The sequence below is a fragment of the Mobula hypostoma genome, chromosome 22, assembly GCF_963921235.1.
Source record: "Mobula hypostoma chromosome 22, sMobHyp1.1, whole genome shotgun sequence".
Classification (NCBI taxonomy): Eukaryota; Metazoa; Chordata; class Chondrichthyes; order Myliobatiformes; family Myliobatidae; genus Mobula; species Mobula hypostoma.
Window position 1 is genome coordinate 47247335 of NC_086118.1, and position 22201 is coordinate 47269535.

The following is a 22201-nucleotide window of genomic DNA, read 5'->3' on the forward strand; positions in this document are numbered from 1 at the left end:
TTCTATGGTTTCCCTTAAAACATCATTCTTAGATCAAAATGTTGTCTGCCATGAAATTTATGTGACATGCAACATTTTAGAGCAAAGGAAAACTCAGAATCTGGAAATCCAAAGGAAAAAACTTAAGACATTGGTGAAACAAATTTGGGGTATTGTGTGTACTTTGCGTTAATTCATTGGACAAGGGACTACATCATAAATATTGAATATAACTGCACTAAGTTGAAAAAAGTGCAAATGACTGACTTCACTTGGAAGGACTGGTGATGAGAGGACAAGAGGAAGGAGTAAAATGCCATGGTAGGAATAGCAATTGGTAAATTCTTGCAGCCCTTATCTGTATCTTAAACTTGCTTGTTTACTCATTTCCCAGTTCTGTAGAAGTATCAATGAGCTGAAGCATTACCTTTGGTTTCTCCCCCCACGGATGCTGCTAGATTGCTGAAGCATTTTCTGTTTTAGTGTGACATTTTATTTAACAATTATCCTGTGAGGTGTTTCAAGATATTTCACTATATCGATGATAAGACAACTGTGCTGCTCCAAAGAGCACTATCTGAGGTCATTCTTACCCTTGGCCATTAGACTCTGTAGCTGGGGAAGTGATGACCCCTCCTGTTAAGACTGTTTGAGGTAACTTATTTTTTATTCTTTCTTACTTCTCTTCTAGTATTTGTATATCTGTGCACTTGTAATGCTACTGTGACACTGCAATTTCCTTTAGTATCAATAAAGTATCTATCTATCTATCTGTATATAAATATGAGCTTCCACAACAGAGGATAATGAATCTTTGTAATTCTTGCCTTGCTGAGGAAAGAAATTTCTCCTAATTTCAGTCTTAAGTGTCTTGCTTTACCCCTTGTATTGAGTTTTTGATGACTCTGGCCAAGGAAACATTTTCCTATTTTCAATGTAGTCACCTCTCATTCTTCTGAACTCTGTAAAACAGAGGCCTAGCCTATTAATTTCTGTGAGTCAATCTGGTGAATCTTCTTTGCATTCCCTTGTTAAGCAAGTATAACATTTTAATTCTAAAAATTGTGTACACTATCACAAAGTGTGGCCCTAAATAATCTTAGCAAGACATCTTTACTCTTGTACTCAAATTCTTTTGCAACAAGGATATAGAGAAAATATTTTTTAATGTACAAGGTTGTAAGAGAAACAATGTTATTTTTTGCTAGTGTACTATAGCAGTGACACAAAATACTCTGCAGATGCTGGGGTCAAAGCAACACGCACAACACACTGGAGGAACTCAGCAGGTTGGGCAGCATCCATGGAAATGAACCATCAACGCTTCAGGCCGAGACCCTTCATCAGGACTGAAGAGGGAGGGGGCAGGGGGCCCTATAAAGAAGGTGGGGGGAGGGTGGGAAGGAGAAGGCTGGTAGGTGCCAGATGAAAAACCAGTAAGGGGAAAGATCAAGGCGTGGGGGAGGGGATAGGCAGGAAAGGTGAAGAAGGAATAGGGGAAAGCACAATGGGTAGTAGAAGGAGGTGGAACCATGAGGGAGATTATAGGCAGCGAGAGGAGGGGGCAGATGAAACTGGGATGGGGGGAGGGAGGGGGAAGGAATTACCGGAAGTTGGAGAATTCAATGTTCATGCCAAGGGGCTGGAGACTCCCAGACGGTATATGAGGTGTTGCTCCTCCAACCTGAGTTTGGCCTCATCATGGCAGTAGAGGAGGCCATGTATGGACATATCCAAATGGGAATGTGAGGCAGAGTAGAAGTGGGTGGCAACTGGGAGATCCTGTCTGTTGTGGCGGACAGAGAGGAGGTGCTGATGAAGCGGTCCCCTGATCTGCGTCGGGTTTCACCGATGTAGAGGAGGCCGCACCGGATGCAATAGATGACCCACTGTTGGGAATTCCTTCTCTAGCCGAGTGAAGATCTGGAAACGATTCTGAAACTCACTTTTCAGCTGTGATATTTTGTCCTTGTACCTATCCATGTTGTCATTATTCCCATGAGTGACACGCACAGACTGCAAAGAGGGGAAATGAGCTGGGTTGCTCCGGAATAGTTGCATCTCCCACAGGCCTAATTTAATTTGAAAGGCACGAATGCTGTTGTAGTATTCCGTAACAAGTTTGTTGTGGCCTTGCATGTTAACATTAAGCACATTTAAGTGCTCTGTTATATCCACCAAAAATGCAAGATCATGAAGCCAGTCTGGGTCATCCAACTCCGCTACTGGCTTCCCTTTGTCGTTCATGAATAGTCCAATTTCCGCACGTAATTGAAAAAACATTTGAGTACAACCCCTCTGCTCAACCAGCAGACCTAAGTGTGGTAGGGTAGGCTGTGTCCAATATTACTTTTGAACAAAAGAGTGTCAAATTGCCGATGGTTGAGTCTTTTGGCTCTAATAAAACTAACCATTTTGATGACTACATCCATGACATTGTCCATTTTCAGGCTCCTGCTACATAACGCCTCTTGGTGTATAATACAATGAAAATTCCAGAATTCCTGCTCCGGATTCTCTGTCTGAACTTTCTTTCTGAGTTTCTCAACAACACCCGCCTTTTTCCCGACCATGGATGGTGCGCCATCTGTTGCCACGCTGACAGCGTGACTCCAGTCAACCCCCAGTCTGTCCAAGGCCTCAACAAGGCTGGAGAAAACGTTGTTCGCCGTTGTGTTTGTCATGGGCACCATCTCCACAAACTCCTTGGTGATGGTTAAAGATGCATCAACACCACGAATAAATATTCCCAATTGAGCTACATCAGTCACATCGGTGCTCTCATCAATTGCAATAGAGAAGGCAATAAATGACTTCACTTTGTCTTTTAGTTAACTGTTCAAATCTCCTGCAAGGTCCCGATTCTCTCTGCCACAGTATTTCTTGACAAGCTGATATTACCAAAAGCCTGTCTCTTCTCAGGGCACACCAGCTCAGCCGCCGTCAGCGTGCATACTTTGATGAATTCCCTCTCTGAGTATGGCTTCGACGCAGCAGCTATTTTGTTGGCAATAATATAGCTGGCCTTGACAGCTCCATCATGAGTCTCTCGACTTTTGGTGAACACTGATTGCTGATTTTTCAGAGCTGCTTCAAGCTCATTTACCTTTTGTGTTCTGAGTCGTCCTGCGCACTTGTCATATTTTTCTCTGTGTGATGTCTCATAGTGTCGTTTGATATTATACTCTTTTGCCACAGCCACTTGTTGCGAGCATATCAGACACACAGGTTTGCCGTTGACCTCACAGAAGAAAAAATGATCTTTCCAATTATTGTTGAATATCTACCTTCGATGTCAACTTTTCTTTTCTTGGAACGCATTTTGAACCACAGCAGCAAACAGTCTCAGCCTTGCTACAGGTGTTACTTACCTGAGTACTCTGTGTGTTTATACTGTGTCTGACAACGTAAGTGGGGCCCTAGTGGTCTTCAGTGCAGGGTGGTAGGTGATTATGCACAATGGGTGGTTAACTGCCGCCTATTGTTTTCTCTTTCTTTTTCAATCTTTTTATTAGGTTTCAAAATTAAACATAACAATAATAGTAATGATGCATAGAGATCGGGATTACAATAATAACAGTTAACATTGTGACGAGAATACACATAGATTAAGATGTTAGCTGTCCTGTGCTGGCACCAGTGGGATCAGCAGTTGGTCTGCCACCTGTCTTCAGGAGAGAGAGAGATAAGGAAAACAATGGAGCAGCATTTGGAGATGTTAATGAAGGGACGGGAGAGAGTAACGGAAGGAGAGCTGTCAAGATCGGCTCCCCCCTTTGAACCCTGAACTGTTTGAAGTGATGGACAGGCAATACCCCAGCAGGGGGATAAAAAGGGACAGGTCCACTAAGGCAAGACACACACGACACCCCGAGGTAACGAGACCCTGGAAGCGGTGCGCCTCTCACAAGTCAGTGGGAAGTTTTGGACGGCTAGTCGCGGGACAAGCCATAGACGCACAGGGTGGAAAGGCATGATCGGCGGGAACCTGGTGTGTGTCCACCCTTGCCTAGGTGCCAGGTTCACCGCAGAGAAACGATCGTATCTGGAAACGGAGGGGTCACGGTCGGTGACCTCAGATGACATCACAAAGGGCTCGCCCGAAAGCTGATTGCGAAGGTCTGTGTGGAAGCCGTTTTGAATATTCGTTCGTTTTGCTCTGTCTCTCCTTCCCCCCACTGTCCATCGCCACGGCAGCGATTTCTGCGAACTAAATTGAACTGAACTTTGCGTCACTTTGAAACTGGTCATTTACCCCTAGACAACGATAGAGCTTGATTGATCCTGTTATCTTAATTCTGTGTACATGTGTGTTTATCATTGCTGAACTGTTGCATTTATTATCCTTTTGATTAGAGTACTGTGTTGCTTGTTTCTTTAATAAAACTTTCTTAGTTCTAGTAACTCCAACTGAGTGATCCATTTCTGCTGGTTTGGCAACCCAGTTACGGGGTACATAATAACATGTACAAGCACAAATTCCAAGTAGCAAATATAGTTTAGCCTCCCAATCTCATAGTAATTGACCATGAAAAAGATGTTAATAAAGAGAGAAAAAGAAAACCCCCTGAACTGAAAAGAAACTAAACTGAAAAAAACAAACAAAGCTTGGGCTGTTACATTACCTCGGCTAAAGTTATTTGTCGTTAACTCCGCTCCTCTATACATGAAAAAAATACTACAAAGGATTCAGAAAGGGTCAACTTACATCATATGAAAATATTGAATAAATGACCTCCAAGTTTCTTCAAATTTAACCGAAGGATCCATAGTATCACTCCTAATTTTTTTCCAAGTTTAGGCATGCCAGCGTTTGGGAAAACCATTGAAATGTAGTGGGGGAATTAGAATCTTTCCATTTAAATAAAATGGATCTTCCGGCTATTAATGTAAGAAATGCAATTAGGCGGCAAGCTGACTTGGATAAATGACTAGCGTCTATCACTAGTAGACCAAAAATTGCAGTAGGCCTATTGTTTTCTAAGTACACACAACAAGCTGCCGGCGCAGCAGGCGGCCCTGACAGTGGTGGGAGAGAGAGCGGCTGCCGTACAGATACGTAATAAATGGTCGTGAATATACTTTTTTTTCCCCCAAATCATCCCGCGGGCCAGTAGTTTGTCACCCCTGATGTAGAACATTTATAATATGGAATAATGGTAGCAGGAATTATGTGTACTGTATGTAAAATGACAAAAGCATATCGGTGTTAATCAAGATCCTTGTAAGTAGTATGGTTGAAAAAGATTTTAAATCATGAAGCGTCCATTGGGAGAAATGATATAAGCAAATGCTGGGCGAGAATAAAATACATACAAAGGCTTAGATGTGTTAAGTTTTAATCTATTGATAAGCCACTGATATGTTCTTAAGTTAAAGGTTGTTAAAATTCTATCAATTCCATGATGTAAACAGCATGATTTAAATTCTATTCTTAATATTGTGCTTGAATAGGTTTTTTTAATGAAAAAGGAAATAAACCCACTTCACCTTGACTTTTTGCTGCGATTCCCGTTTAAGGCTGGAGTTACAAGTCCTGTTGATTTTCTTTCAAATCAGGGATGGGGTGGAATCTTGGTAGGTGTTTACATACAAAATTGTGTTACTTTCTAATGTGGTGACAAATGTAATATGTGTGTGAGTGTGTAGACAGTAAAGCAGTGACACTTTATTGATAAGGTTTTTCTAAATTGGATAATAATACCCAGTTATATGTATTGGAATTACTTAATTGGGCTACTTCCAAAGCACTTTACATACCCACTGTACCACAAACAAAGGTGAGGGCAGTAATTGCATGAGAATCTGGCATCTGCAGGCTACCGTCTAGGTTGCACCCAATCCTTAACTGGGAAATGTATCGTCTTTCCTTCATCATCTTGTGTTGAAATCCTTTGATCTCCCAACTCACCAGCCTTCTGTAGTTGTCTAAGAGTTAACTATCACAGATGCATTAGGGGTGATAAATCTCTAGGGCTGGATGAGATCTATACAGGTACGCATAGGAAGCAAGGGAGGAGACAGCTGGGGTCTAATGGAGATTTCTGCATTTTTGCTAGCCACAAATGAGGTGCCAGAAATCTAGACAGTTAATATTGTTCTTCTATTTAAGAAGGGCTTCAGAGATAACCTGGGGAACTACAAGGTGGTGAACATGACACCAGGGGTATGAGAAATCCTTGGGGATACGATTTACGTATTTTCTGAAAGGTAGAGGCTGCTCTGGGTGGTCAATATGGTTCTGAGCATTGTTTCACTAGTTTGAAGGAGTTTTTTTGAGCAGACAAGACCATAACACTATAAGAGATAGGAGCAGCATAAAGCATTCATCCCATCAAGTTGCTCCACTATTTCATCATGGTTCATCCATTTTCCCTCTCAACCACATTCTTCTGCCTTCTCCCTGTAGCCTATACACCTTAACTAATCAAGAACCAATCCACCTCCACTTTAAGTACATCCAAATACCTGACCTCCACAGTCACCTATGGCAATGAATTCCACAGAGTCACCGCCCTTTGGCTAAAGAAATTCCTCCTCATCTCTGTTCTAATTGAATGTCCCTCTATTTTGAGAAGGCCCTCTGATCCTAGATTGCACCACTATAGGAAACAGCCTCACCACATCCACTGTATCTAGGCCTTACAACAATCAATAGGTTTCAATGAGATCCTCCCTCATTCTTCTAAATTTCAACAGATATAGACCCAGAGCCATCAAACGCTCCTCATAGAATGACTTCTTCATTCCCAGAACCATTCTCTTGAACCTTCTTTGAATCCACTCCAGTGACAGCACATCCTTTCTTAGATAAGGGGCCCAAAATTGTTCACATTACTGCAAATGTGGCCTCACCAGTGTCTCAGCATTACATCTTTGGTTTTATGTTCTAGTCCTCTTGAAATGAATGCTAACATTGTATTTGCCTTCCTTCCCGTCGACTTAGCCTGCAAGTTAACCATTAGGTAATCCTGCACAAGGACTCCCAAGTCCCTTTGCATTACAGATTTTTGAATTTTCTACCTGTTTAGAAAATAGTCTATGCTTTTGTTTCTTCTATCATAGTCCATTACCATATGCTTCCCAACACTGTTTTCCATCTGTCACTTCTTTGCCCATTCTCCTAATCTGTCTAAGTCCTTCAGTAGCTTCCCTGCTTCATCAGTACTACCACCTTGGACTTGGATCACTCCATTTTGCCTACGGTTACAACAGATCAACAGCAGGTGCCATTTCATTGGCTCTTCACTCAATAGTGGAACATCTGGACAGCAAAGATGCATACATTAGGTTGCTATTCATTGACTACAGCTTGACAGAGGGAGGAGAAGATGGCGGTGTGACGCAGCATGCGCGGCCGCTCGGAATGATATTGTATTTGTGAAGTAGGATGCCATGCACAATCCTGAGTTGATGGGGTCAGCCGTGAGAAGCACAGAGGAACATCTGGAGAAACTTCTGAAATGCCCGCTTCGCTGCCGCTGCTACTGTGCGATCGAGAATCTCCAGAGACGAAGGCCCCAAGTCCTCGGCTTTGCCTATTGCCTGTTGCCGGGGCCGGGGTCAAAGCGCTCGGCAGAGATGGTGCTCGGTGCTCGGTGCTCGGTGTCAGAGGGCTGGTCAGAGGCTCGAAGTTTTCGGACAGACTCAAGAGTCAGCTGTGGTCGGGTGCTTCCAGGATGCTGCATCAGCAAGTTTGCAGCGCTGGAAGCTCATGGCAGGAAGAGAGTTTCTCTTCCTTCAACCGTCTGTGTGAGATGATGGGACTTTCGAGAGACTTTGAGATTTTTTTTTACCGTGCCCATGGTCTGTTCTTCTATCAAATTATGGTATTGCTTTGCACTGTTGTAACCATATGTTATAATTATGTGGTTTTTGTCAGTTTTTTTAGTCTTGGATTCTGTGATATCATTCTGGAGGAACAAATTGTATCATTTCTTAATGCATGCATTACTGAATGACAATAAAAGAGGACTGCGTGTCCTCATAATCTAATTTAGTACTAATTTTCCCTCAAAACTGATCAATAAGCTTCAAGTCCTAGGCCTCAACCCCTCCTTGTTCAATGGATCCTCAATTCCCTCAGTTGCAAACTTCAGTCAGTTTGGATTGGCAACAACATCTCCTCCACAATCTCCCTCAACACAGGAGCCCCAAAGGCTGCTTATGACTGTCAGGTTAAACACAGCTTCAATGACATATTTAAGTTTACCGACAACACTACTGTCGTTGGTCAAATCAAAAGTGGTGACGAATCAGCATATAGGAGGGAGATTGAAAATTTTACTGAATGATGCCACGACAACCACCTCTCACTCAATGTCAGCAAGATCAAGGAGATGATTATTGACTTTAGGAGGAGGAGACCAGAGGTCCATGAGCCAGTAACTTTAAATTCCTCAGTGTTATCATTTCAGAGGATCTGTCCTGGGTCCAGCATCTGAGTGCCATTACGAAGAAAGCAAGATGGTGCCTCTCCTTTCTTAGAAGTTTGTGAAGATTTGGCATGACATCTAAAACTTTAATAAACTTCTATAGATATGTGGTGGAAAGTGTATTGACTGGTTACATCAAAGCCTAGTATTCGAACACCAGTGCTCCTGTATGGGAAAACCCTACTTTTTGTGGAAATAGCCTAGTCCATAATGGGTATAGCCCTCCATTGAGCACGTGGAGCATTGTCGTAGGAAAGCAGCATCCATCATCAAGGACCCTCACCATCAAGGCCATGCTCTCTTCTCACTGCTGCCATCAGGAAGAAGGTACAGGAGCCTCAAGACACGCAGCACCAGATTCAGGAACAGTTTTTACCCCTCAACCATCAGGCTCTTGAACCAGTGGGCACAGCGTCACTCAACACTGAACTGCTCCCATAATCTATTGACTCACTTTCGAGGACTTTTCAACCCATTTTCTCAATATTTATTGCTTAATTAATTGAAATTAATTATTATTTCTTCTTTTTTCTCTTTCTTTTTGTATTTTTATAGTTTGTTGGGTTTTTTTTGCACAGTGGACGTTGTCCATCTTGTTGGGTGTGGCCTTTTCTGATTCTATTGCATTTCTTGTATTTGCTGTGATTGCCCGCAAGAAAATGAATCTCAAGCTTGTACATAGCGACATACATGTATTTTGATAATAAATTTATTTCGAGCATTGAGCTATGTTTAAGAGGCACTTAAATAGGCAAGACATGGACTTAATGCAGGCAAATGGAGTTAATGTAGATAAACAAAATAATTAAGCATGAATGTGGTGAGCTGAAGCTCTAGCTTCTATGAGTCTCAAAGTCCAGATTTGTTTTGATAGAGCACCCAATTCTTGCAGTGCAGCTGAAGATAGCACAAAGTGGATCTTGCTTAAATAAGCTGGGCATTTTTTCAGTGCATTTTGTAAATAGCTTTTCATATATGAGATGAAAAATTAAACATTTTGTTCCAAAGAGGAGTTAAAGAATGCAAAATCACCAAATATTATAATGCAGTGTAAAATCCATCTATCTAGTTGTAGGGATGAATCTTTTTCCTCACCTCTTTCATCATTCTGATTCTTCGGCCCTTAAGATTAGTTTTGCAGATAACCACACGAAAGCATTTTTTCCCTAATGAAAGATTTCTGGAATGAATTAGAAATCTAAAAATTATGGGAAACATTGTCATTTATGAGTTAAAAATAGATCCCAGTCAGTTTTCATGGGCTATGTTTATATCTTTATAATGGGCATTTAATTCTTCTTCATTCATCAAAATCCTGCTGATCCTCCCAGGAAAATCTAATTAATTTGTGAAGTGTCTACTGCTGTGCACTTGAAAAGGCAAGTAGGCATTTAAAGGACAGAAGTATATGAAGAGGCAGTTCACTCATGATTAGAGGATATGGTGCAGACCATAATGGATATTTGTGTTCAAACTGGCAGAAGAGTAAATCAATAAACACTCTCCCTTCATCTCAAAGGTCCTCACCACTGTTTCACTGGGCTTTGAATGGCAGTTCCTAGGAAAGTGAACAAAGGAGGGAGTTACGAAAATAGTTTATAACTTTATCTGTGTCCACCTCTCATAATGTTCTGCTGGTGGGCAGGGAAGGGGGTAGTGGCTGGTAGTTCCATGGCAGAGGTGAAACAAAATTGAGGAAGGAAGCCATCTGATCTTTTCCATGTTTGCATGTGTCATCCACATATGTTTTAGTTGGATGTTTCTTCATATATATAATGCTATGAGTTTTACTTTGAAGGTCTTGGCAGAAATGGAACAGTTTAAAAATCTGGACAGTGATATAGCAGGTTCAGCCAATCGCTGGAAAAAAATTGTGGAGTCAGAAGCTCCAGAGAAGGAAAAATTGCCACAAGAATGGAAAAATAAAGGAGCAATGGAGAAATTGTGCATGATGCGGTGTATGAGGCCTGATCGAATGACATACGCTGTTGGGTATAGTGAAATAATCTACCTATGTGTAATTGCATAACTCAGAAAATTAATGATCATGCTAGCAGAGGAAGATTTGGGAAAATATATTATTGTCTAAGTCTGGTTGACTAACTCTCAATTATTACTCATATCAGGATATTTTCAGAAGCTGGGAGGAGCTTAAAGGTCCTGCCTCACCTACATGCTGAAGAGCAAAACCTCTCAGCTTTCTAAAGTCCAGTAAGAGTAAGTTCAGAGAAGTGGAAATAGCAGGCAGTAATACTTTCCTTCAAACTACCTGAAGTGTTGCATAGAGCTTTGTGGTTCTCAGCAGCTGCTCTTGCCTCCATCACTGTACTTAAGAAACCTTGTAGGTCTTTATCAACAATATTTTCAATTTCATTTTGCAAAATATCCTTTTAATAATTTTTAATGCAAAATAAGTTTAAATTAGTTTTATGCCATTACATTAAAATGTGTACTGGGGTTGTTTCAGTGAATGCAGTATAATCAATTTCCATGATGTCCTTCAATCTGATATCCTTCATCCATTTTCAATTGGCAACATGGTTTCTGGTTGGCACAGGGTCTTTTGTGTTAATCTTGAATGGGACACAGCTTCATTAGTGTAATGTATTTCTATGCACAACAATTTGAAGCTCTCATGCCAAAAAAAAGGTGACATTTGCCACAAGCCTAATGGGTAATTGGCTTTAGTGTGTGGAAAAGTAGCCCAGGGAAACCATACTTGCTTCACATCTGATCAACACATTAGAGACTGCAGATACTGAAATCTGGAGCAACATGCACAAACTGCTGGAGGAACTCAGTTGGTCAAGCAGCAGCTACAGAAGGAAGTGAACGGTTGACATTTCGGGCCAAGATCTTTATCAGGATGTATGATGAGGACCTTGAATCAGAACAGTTCCTGCAGCATTTTGTGTGTATTGAGCACCACCTAGGTTACCTTCACAACTACTCCATATAAATAATATTAAAAAGTGAAAAGTTGAAGCAAAAGAGATCCTAACATGATTCCTCTATTCACTACCCTCCAATGTGTCTGTATTCAGGGTATCCCTACTCTCAGTCTGTTATCATCCAATCAATCTTTTTACCTAATACTTTGCATTCACTTCCTTAGTTTATAATTTACTTAAGTCTATAATGCAGAAACTCATTAAATATTTTATGGTAGTCCATTTAAACTATATCCATAGATATTTTTGTTAAGTTACCTTTAAGAAGTTAATTTGGTTATCTCTAATCAACTTAATGTTCTCTCATGTTATTAATGTTTTACCAGCCTTCCTATTTTCTTCAATGTTAGAATTAATCAACACAGGAACATTGAAGTAGCAGTAGATCAGTCAACACTGTTAGTTTGATCCATAATCCAAATAGATTATTTAATTTCCTTTGATAATCTTACCCAACAAAAAACTACCCATTTCTGTGTTGAAATTAGAACAATTGAAATTTTCAAGTTCTTAATCATAAATGTTATTTAAAATTTTATAGTGGCTATGTGGAAGAAAAGTTTGGAGCTAAATATGTGGAGGGTCGGAGTATGGAATTTGCAAAATCATATGAAGAAAGTAGTCCTTCCACTCCAATATTCTTTATTCTCTCACCGGGAGTTGATCCACTAAAGGATGTAGAAGCACTCGGTAGGTGGACAGAATAGGGCAATTAATTCATGTGTTTATAGAAAGGTGCAATACTCAGTTTAGATAGTAATTTAGTACTTGACACTGATTCAATATACCAAGTCAATTAATAGGCCTTATTTAAATTATGCCATTTTGGTTAGGGCATCACTGTAAATGGTGCAAATTTGGTTAACAACTTAAATTGAGTATGTTGAACGGATGCCATGCCATAATGGGGAAATGTTTATTATTAGTCTTTCATAGTCATAGTGTTATAAGACCACAAGATATAGGAGCAGAATTAGGCTATTTGACCCATAGAGTCTGCCTCACCATTTCATCATGGCTGACCCATTTTCCCAGTCAGCTTCAATCTGCCTTCTCCCCGTAGGAATATAGTGCAGAAGTAGGTCAAATGATGCAACCTACCCATACCGGCCAATATGTCTATTCTGAACTATTCCCATTTGACTGCATTTATCCCATATCAGAATGACCCACTTGGATCTACTTTCTGTTCTCAAGCTGTCCACTGCAGTTTCTAATATGCTACCTACCTGTGAATCCATGATATAATAAATTTTGTGGTATCTGATCAAGTGACCTTTGAAACGCTGATATGCTATATTCACTAGTTCTCTCCTTAGAAGTTATATCATCAAAAATCAGTGTGAGCTTTTTCAAACAAGATTTTCCCCTCATATTGTAATTCATCTGTTTCAAAGAACTCTGCTGGGTCTTAGAAAATGTTATTGCCTGACCTTAAGGAAGAAAACTCATTGTCATCATTTTGCCAACAATGGATATCAAGTCCATATTTTATATTTTTTTCTATCCACTGTTTCTTAAATAGTGTTTTTATATTTATTGTTTTCCAAAATCTTCCGAGACTGTTCTAAATCAAGTATATTTTGGAAAATATTCATTAATACATATCAACACACATAAAATGCTGGTCGAACTCAGCAAGTTGGGCAAAATCAATGGAAATGAATAAACAGTCGATGGTTTGGCCGAGACCCTTCTTCATGACGGAAGAAAAGTCTTGGGCTGAAGCATCAACTATTTACTCTTTTCCGCCTGCTGAGTTCCTCCAGCACTTTGTGTGTATTGCTTTCGATTTCCAGCATCTGCAGACTTTCTCATATAATTAATACTAATGCCTTTTCTGCAACAATTCTGCCTGTAGGGCAGATCAGATCTCAGGAAGTTTTCCATTTTTTGTCCATTCTTTCCTGAGTACTTTCCCTTTATTAACAGTAATGACTAGAAATTTCTTGTTATTAGATGCTTCCCATCTGTTTCTCTGCATCCTCTGAAGTGAAGGTGTTTGTTTAGACTACATCATTTATAATTTCTGCATTATAATTTCTCTTAATATTTTGAACCCATAGTTTCGTTTTTGTTTTCCTGTACACATACGAACTTCTTTAGTGTTCATTTAAGATATTGTATCTTCTTCCTCCTTAAAGCTGAACTCTGAATTGTACACTAAACTATTGTGATGTTATATTGTCTTGTACAATTGACTTGGTATAATTTATTTCTCTACACAGGCAAAAAATTGGGCTTTACCATTGACAATGGCAAATTCCATAATGTATCACTGGGACAAGGTCAAGAGATAGTGGCAGAGGAAGCTTTGAATGTGGCAGCTGCACAAGGACACTGGGTTATTTTACAGGTACTGACATAGTTAAATGTTTAAATATTATAGCCTGATGTAAAATAATTATCACTAGAGACCACTAACCAATAGATAATTTTATCTTAATGTAGAACAAAAAGCAGTTTAAATGCAGGCCACTGTTGGCTAAGTTCTGAGGCCATCTGTTTATCCACCTATCCATATTCCATTGCCTTTTCTAGCAACACCCCCGGTACACCCAGAATCATTCCATGAGCCAGTCTAGTTTTTCAACCTTTTGATTTTGTGAAGACAATAACTGGTGAAATCCATGCCTTACTGTTCTTTGCTCACTGGTTTTATGAAAATTATTTCAGTGGTCCAATTTTCTGGTAGCCATGATTGCCGAAGTAATATTTTTGTCAGTGTTACTTGCCCAAATACTACTGAATGTATTTAGAATGCTGTATATCAATTTCTTGAATTGTTTCTTATATACTTAATTTCTACATTCTTATATATAATTGTTGTACATTTGTAAAACATCTCTTGTAGAACATTCATCTAGTAGCTAAATGGCTGAGTACATTGGATAAGCAAGTGGAACAATATAGTACAGGTAGCCATGCAGATTATCGTGTTTTTATGACGGCTGAGCCAGCTGCGAGCCCTGAGGCACATAATATTCCCCAGGGATTACTGGAAAATTCCATTAAAATCACTAATGAACCCCCAACTGGCATGTATGCCAACCTGCATAAAGCACTGGATTTGTTTAATCAGGTAAAACAAAATGGGAATATATTTGAGTTTAACTGTGATCTACTTGATGAATAATTTTTAATGCAAATATTAATATTTCTTTGTTCTTCAGTTATATCAATATATTAACATTTAATACTAAGATAAATAAAATGTCAGTAAAATGATCATGTATAAACACGATGGTCTTTAAAATAACTGCTTGTAAATTTAACCTTTTTCTTAAAAATGTTAGTAATGTTTAAATTCTATTATTTCATTATTTTTTTACTTCTTATTCAAGCAAAATGCATGCTGTTTTAAGGCTGGCAAATTAGTTGCCCTTTTCTAAACACCGAGAGAGATCATGGTGAACTGCCTTACTGAATCATGAGAGTCTTGGTCAGTATTAGTCAGTCAAATGGCAACATCATTCCTGTGGTCCTATTTATTACAAGCCATAAATCATATGTAGAAAGTTGCTTAGATCAAAAGAACAACTAATTCCCATTGCCTCAATAATTCTTTATGGTGGTAAACCATTGATATAAATTGCATGTTTTGGCTAAACTTATGAAATACAAAAAATTTCTGTGAAGTAAATTAATTTATCTGTATAATTTTATTGCATTTTGTTAGAAAATTGAAGCAAAATATTTTTAATTTGTTGCACTTGACAATATTTTACTAATTCATGGTATTAATTTAGTTGTGCTTATATTTATTAATTTTACTTCCATATTAATGTAGGACACCTTGGAGATGTGCTCTAAAGAATCTGAATTTAAGTGCATCCTTTTTGCACTTTGTTATTTTCATGCTGTGGTTGCTGAGAGACGTAAATTTGGAGCACAAGGATGGAATAGATCCTATCCTTTTAACAATGGGGATCTTACAATTTCTGTTTATGTACTGTTCAACTACTTAGAAGCTAATCCAAAGGTAAAGTTTGCAAACAATAGTTTTCTGAGTTTAAATTTTTGTCTGAAGTAAAAATTTCATTCTGGAAATTTTCTGTGATTAAAGAGGCAAATGTTAATCACAGGAATAGATTTTTTTGTCATACGTGTAAGTAGTGGAACCTCAATATTGATGAATGCATCTTATTAAGAAAGATCATGAAGGAAAAGATGGAGAAAGGGCTCTGTTAATGAATGAAGAACTTAGAGCCACCTTAGTTCTACATATTAAGCAGTAGAAGTGATTTGGGTGGAAGTAAGAAATAATAATCAAAGTCACTTGTGGGAATTCTGTTCAGGACTCCTAATGGTACTTACACGATAGAATAAAGTTTTAAGGAAAATTAATGGGAGCTTGACAGAAATGTACAGTAAAAATCATGGGGAATTTTAATGAATTTGTATATAGACTAGAAAATCGGTCGGGCAAGAGAAGTCAAGATGAGTAAACATAAAATACTCTGTAGATGTTGGGGTCAAAGCAACACTCACAACACGCTGGAGGAACTCAGCAGGTCGGGCAGCATCCGTGGAAACAATCAGTCAACGTTTCGGACCGGAACCCTTCATCAGTACTGAAGAGGGAAGGGGCAGAGGCCCTATAAAGAAGGTGGGGGGAGGGTGGGAAGGAAAAGGATGGTAGGTTCCAGGTGAAAAACCAGTAAGGGGAAAGATAAAGAGGTGGAAGAGGGGAAGCAGGGAGGTGATAGGCTGGAAAGGTGAAGAAGGAATAGGGGAAAACACAATGGGTAGTAGGAGGCGGCGGAACCATGAGGGAGGTAGTAGGCAGCTGGGGGAGGGGGCAGAGTGAAATAGGGATAAGGGAAGGGAGGGAGAGGGAATTACCAGAAGTTGGAGAATTCTATGTTCATACTCAGGGGCTGGAGACTACCTAGATGGTATATGAGGTGTTGCTCCTCCAACCTGAGTTTAGATTATGAGAACACTCAGTCCTCTTTTATTTTCATTTAGAAATGCATACATGCATTAAGAAATGATACAATGTTTCTGCCTCATCATGGCAGTAGAGGAGGCCATGTATGGACATATCCGAATGGGAATGTGAAGCAGAGTTGAAGTGGGCGGCAACTGGGAGATCCTTTCTGTTGTGGTGGACGGAGCGGAGGTGCTCGACGAAGCGGTAACCCAATCTGCGTCAGGTTTCACCGATGTAGAGGAGGCCGCACCGGGAGCACCGGATGCAATAGATGACCCCAACAGACTCACAAGTGAGGTGTTGCCTCACCTGGAAGGACTGTTTGGGGCCCTGAATGGTGGCAAGAGAGGAGGTGTAGGGACAGGTGTAGCACTTACGCTTATGGGGATAAGTGCCGGGTGGGAGATCCGTGGGGAGGAACGTATGAACCAGGGAGTCGCGGAGGGAACGATCCTTGCAGAAAGCGGAGGGGTGGAGAGGGAAAGATGTGCTTAGTGGTGGGGACCTGTTGAAGGTGGCGGAAGTTGCGGAGGACAATGTGCTGGATCTGGAGGCTGGTGGGGTGGTAGGTGAGGACAAGGGGAACTCTGTCCTTGTGGTGGCGGGAGGATGGGCTGAGGGCCGAAGTGCGGGAAATGGAGGAGATGCGGGTGTGGGCATCATTGATGACGGCCAAAGGGAAACCACGATCCTTAAAGAAAGAGGACATTTGAGATGTCCTGGAATGGAAAGCCTCATCCTGGGAGCAGATGCGGCGGAGACAGAGGAACTGGGAATAGGGAATGGCATTTTTGCATGTGGCAGGGTGGGAAGAGGTATAGTCGAGGTAGTTATGAGAGTCAGTGGGCTTGTAGAAGATGTCAGTGGACAGTCTGTCTCCAGAGATGGAGACCGAGAGATCAAGAAGGGGGAGAGAAGTGTCCGAGATAGACCAAGTGAATTTGAGGGCTGGGTGGAAGTTTGAAGTGGATGAAATTGACGAGCTCAGCATGGGTGCAGGAAGCAGCACCAAGGTAGTCATCAATGTAGCGAAGGAAAAGTTTGTCCATCTAGATTCTTTTATTACAGTATATTCTGTTAAATTAGGTACCCTGGGATGACTTACGGTATCTCTTTGGTGAAATAATGTATGGAGGCCACATCACCGATGACTGGGATCGTAAACTCTGCCGTACCTATCTGGAGGAATTCATAAGAAATGAAATGCTGGATGGGGACCTTTTGCTTGCACCTGGTTTTCCTATCCCACCTAATACTGATTACAAGGTAAGATTTTTTTAAAAATTATTACCAATTATCAAAATAATGTCACTCTTTCACTAGGTCTACCAAGTAGCTAGTCAGTGATTTTTAAAATATATTGATTTTCTATGACATGGTGTAAAATCATATTAAGAAAGCACAAAGAAATGTGAAAAAAATCTCAGACTATCAACAAGAAGAGTAGAGATCAATAGAGATTAGAGTGGGTCATGAGCCTCCTTCACCAGTCATTTTGAGTTGGTTATCATCCATTCATGAACACTAGAAATAGCTTTCAGGTCTGTGCAGGTTTCGAGCTCAACACCTCAAATCCCAGTTCTATTTTCTTTGTGCTAAGTTGCCCAAATCTCAGATGGAATCTTTCCAACTGGCCAAAACAAGCTATACCTTTGAGCCTGAAGTTGTCAGTTAATAGCTGTTTTTGGTCAACTCCATAAGTGTATCCAACCGATGTACTATTGATTTTTTTTCTACTGCCATTTTGAGTAGAATGTGGTTAAGAAAACTATGGTGATGGTGGCAGAGGAATGGTAAAGACTTAGATATAGAAATTGAGAAAATGTCAGTGGGCAGTGAGCAAGTCAGAATTAGAGTTGGAGACTGATAAAGAGGAGTTACGAATATAAAGTTCAGAGGAAATGATAGAAGCTTGTGGACAGTTCTGAAGATGTTAGGTTTTTAGGTTAGGCAGAAGCAACCTTACTTTTTCTGGTTCTAAAGGCACTTAGCTCATGCATCAACACTTTCTGGCATCTTTTTTACTAACTGGGTTTTCCTGAAGTCCAGTAGTAATTAAAAAATGAGTATGTTAATTGAAGTCATGTAAGTTTCAATAATTATCACCTTCTGAGGTAGATATCGTGTCTTCCCCTTGTACCATCTCCATTAAAATGAAAATGGACAGGTACTTGGCTAAGATATATAATATTTTAACTGCCCCTAATTTAATGCGTACATGGTTTTGAAAGAGACAAGAATTTCTTTTTGTTTCACATAAGGGCTATCATGACTATGTGGATGAGGTGTTGCCTCCTGAGAGTCCATACTTGTATGGTTTACATCCAAATGCAGAGATTGGATTCCTAACAGTGATCTCTGAAAAGTTGTTTCGCACTGTTCTTGAGTTACAACCTAAGGAATCAGCTGGTGACAGCAGCACTGGAGTAACGAGGGAAGAAAAGGTATATATATATTTAAGCAAACATTAATTACAAATATTTCTTAAAACATACTTAATGATTAACCATTTCCAAAATTGTTTTTCAACTAAAGTTGTATGCTATATGACAAGGTGAATCGAAAATTGAGAAAAATCCATTTACCCCAGCAAACAGTTTAATGTAAATGGAGAAGAAATAGAATAAAAAATATCAAATCAGTGTCAATGGGATAATATACTGAGTACATACATATTGATCTAAAAGGCCTGTTTCAATGGTGTATGACTCCATGACTGTTAAACAAAGAATGCACCATTGACTAAACATTTATCTGAATCTTTCTTGCCACAACCTTGTACCTCGTGCAATAAACATCGTGCAGGAGTTAACCTTTAGAATTCAGAATCAGGTTTAGGTTTATTTTCACCGGCAGCGTCGTGAAATTTGTCAACTTAGCAGCAGCAGTTCAATGCAAATCATAATATAGAAGAAAAAAAGTGAAAATAAATTAGTAAATCAATTACAGTATATGTATATTGAATAAATTAAAAATGGTGCAAAAACAAATAATATATAAAAGTAAGGTAGTGTTCATGGGTTCACTGTCCATTTAGGAATCTGATGGCAGAGGAGAAGCTGTTCCTGAGTCACTGAGTGTGTACCTTCAAGCTTCTGTACCTCCTACCCAATGGCAACAGTGAGAAAAAGGGTATGCCCTGGGTACTGGCGTCCTTAATAATGGACGCTGCCTTTCTGAGACATCGCTCCTTGAAGATGTCCTGGGTACCTTGTAGGCTAGTAACCAAATGGAGCCAACTAAATTTAAGACCCTCTGCAGCTTCTTTCGGTCCTGTGCAGTAGCACTCCCCCAACCCCCCCCCCCCATACCAGACAGTGATGCAGCCTGTCAAAATACTCTCCACGGTACATCAGTAGAAGTTTTTGAGTGCTTTTGTTGACATACCAAATCTCTTCAAACTCCTAATGTAGTATAGTTGCTGTCTTGCCTTCTTGATAGCTGCATCAATATGTTGGGACCAGGTCTGCAGAGATTTTGACACCCAGGAACTTGAAATTGCTCACTCTCTCCACTTGTGATCCCTCTATGAGGATTGGTATGTGTTCCTTTGTCTTACCCTTCCGGAAGTCCACTATCAGCTCTTTTGTCTTACTGATGTTGAGTGCAAGGTTGTTGCTGTGACGCCACTCCACTAGTTGGTACACTCTCTCATCTCCATCTGAGATTCTACCAACAATGGTTTATCATCAGCAAATTTATAGATGGTATTTGAGCTATGCCTAACCACAGTCATGGGTATATAGAGAGTAGAGCAATGGGCTAAGCGCACACCCCTGAGGTGCACCAGTGTTGTTAGTCAGCGAGGAGATATTACCACCAATCCACATAGATGGCGGTCTTCCAGCAGCGTGAGGTACAGACGCCCAGGTTCTGTAACTTATCAGTCAGGATTGTAGGAATTATGGTGTTAAATGCTGAACTACAGTCAATGAATAGCATCCTGATGTAAGTGTTTGTATTGTCTAGATGGTCTAAGGCCCTGTGAAGAGCGATTGAGATTACATCTGCTGAAATTAATTAATGAGAAGCTTGCTCAAATATCAGTAGTTGAGCTACAGTTTGTAGATGAAGTCTGATTTTGCACATTTTCAGCGTCTGAACTCCTAGCCATGTTGACTCACTGAGAAGATGGGCCTTATACCCAACGTGCACAAGTCACAGACCCACTGTCAACCAGCCCCTGCTGAATCACACTGATTGTAAATCTAATACTTTTCATTTGATATGCAGGTTAAAGGAATTCTGGAAGAAATCCTGGAAAAACTACCAGAGGCTTTTAACATGCACGAGATCATGGGTAAAGTGCAAGACAGGACACCTTATGTTGTCGTGGCCTTCCAGGAATGTGAAAGGACAAATATACTGACTGCAGAGCTGAAAAGATCTTTGAAAGAACTAAATCTTGGTCTTAAGGTTTGTCATATTTAAAAATAATTGATTGTTTTTTCTTTGTAATATTTCAATGTGACCAAGATCCAGTCACTGGGCATCTTATTATACCAGCTTATCTTTATTTTTCTATAAATGCTGAAAATGAAATTTCCCTTTAGTTGGTGGATCTGAGATGAATAGATTTTCTTTCTGCTAGCTGCTGTTCAGGAATGTGATATCAGTTTGAGTTGATTGAGCTAGTAAAACCATTAACTTACAAAATGGCAGGATGTGTTTAAGGGGCTGTATGACTGAGTATTATTTCCAATGTGGAGGAGTAAACAAAGTAAGTAAACCATTGGTTTATATTCCACTATAAATAATATAGTTAAATAGTCTGAGATGGATCAAAAGATTGTTTTCATCCATAATTATGAAATACGTACCTATTACTATCCTTCATTTTGAAGTTTCAAAGTTAAGAGACATCTGCCTACTCCATTGGTTTCTGTAAGAATTAGGTCTTTAAATACTCAAATACCTATTGCTTGGACAACTATGGTGACAGTCAAATAATAGTCTAGGCTTAAAATTACAGCCAAGCAGCAATTTCTGCTGCCTTATCATCTTCAAAGAATTGTGCTGGTACAGGTATTGGTTTTATTGTCACATGTACCAAGATACAATGAAAAGCTTTTGTTTTGCAGGCCATCTAGACGGATCATAATTAAATCAAGAATGAATAAAAGGTTCATAAATTGAGAATAACAAAAATTTCTCTACTACAATGATTGTCTAATTCTGCAGATGATTCTAGAGGTCATGATTTGGGAAAATAAATAGCATAACTGTTGGGTCAAGACAGGGTTGTAAGTGATAGTTTGTCATTAGCCCAAGTGAAGTCTTATTTTAATTTGATGCACCATAGACCAGATTTCACTTATCAAAGTTTTAATATATAAATAAATACATAGATTAGGAAATACCACAAATTTGAATTCCAGTTATTATAACAACACATTTTTGCATCTGTGTTGTTTTTCAGGGTGAACTGACTATCACAGCTGATATGGAAAATATTTCAAATTCCTTATTCTTTGACACGGTCCCAGAAACGTGGGCAAATCTTGCATACCCATCACTTCTGAACTTGGCTGCATGGTTTACTGATCTCCTTCTTCGTATCAGGGTGAGACAATAAGTTAACTGAATACCTGATTGAAAAGTGCTAATGATAAAGAACTAAAGGACGGATAATATCCAGTGCTTAACTGTTTCCTTTATTAACACCATTCCTAAACTAGATGCAACACCAGTGCTTTTAAAAACAGATACTGCTAAGGTATTTCTAGGTCTGATCTGTTATTCAATTATACCAGTATTGTTAATATACGTCATTAAATATGGAAAGCAACTTATGTTTCTATTATTTAATGTAAACTGGCAATTCCTGGGTTACTCCAAGTATTTGGCTGTTTGATCTTAAAGATAAGCTCACCTCGAAAGAGAGAAAAAAGAACATTCGG

At 39.6% G+C, this 22201-nt stretch overlaps 1 protein-coding gene across 1 annotated transcript in view; it reads left to right on the plus strand.

Moving 5' to 3' along the window:
• The window catches only part of LOC134360327 (dynein axonemal heavy chain 17-like), a 36952-nt gene that overhangs the window by 10447 nt on the left and 4304 nt on the right, over positions 1 to 22201 (plus strand). Inside the window, exons 5-14 of the mRNA XM_063074560.1 lie at positions 5434 to 5556; positions 10213 to 10406; positions 11907 to 12055; positions 13594 to 13721; positions 14220 to 14447; positions 15156 to 15347; positions 17388 to 17567; positions 18563 to 18745; positions 20535 to 20717; positions 21721 to 21864. Coding sequence (XP_062930630.1) covers positions 5434 to 5556; positions 10213 to 10406; positions 11907 to 12055; positions 13594 to 13721; positions 14220 to 14447; positions 15156 to 15347; positions 17388 to 17567; positions 18563 to 18745; positions 20535 to 20717; positions 21721 to 21864 — 1704 coding nt within the window. The remainder of the gene's footprint in view (positions 1 to 5433; positions 5557 to 10212; positions 10407 to 11906; positions 12056 to 13593; positions 13722 to 14219; positions 14448 to 15155; positions 15348 to 17387; positions 17568 to 18562; positions 18746 to 20534; positions 20718 to 21720; positions 21865 to 22201) is intronic.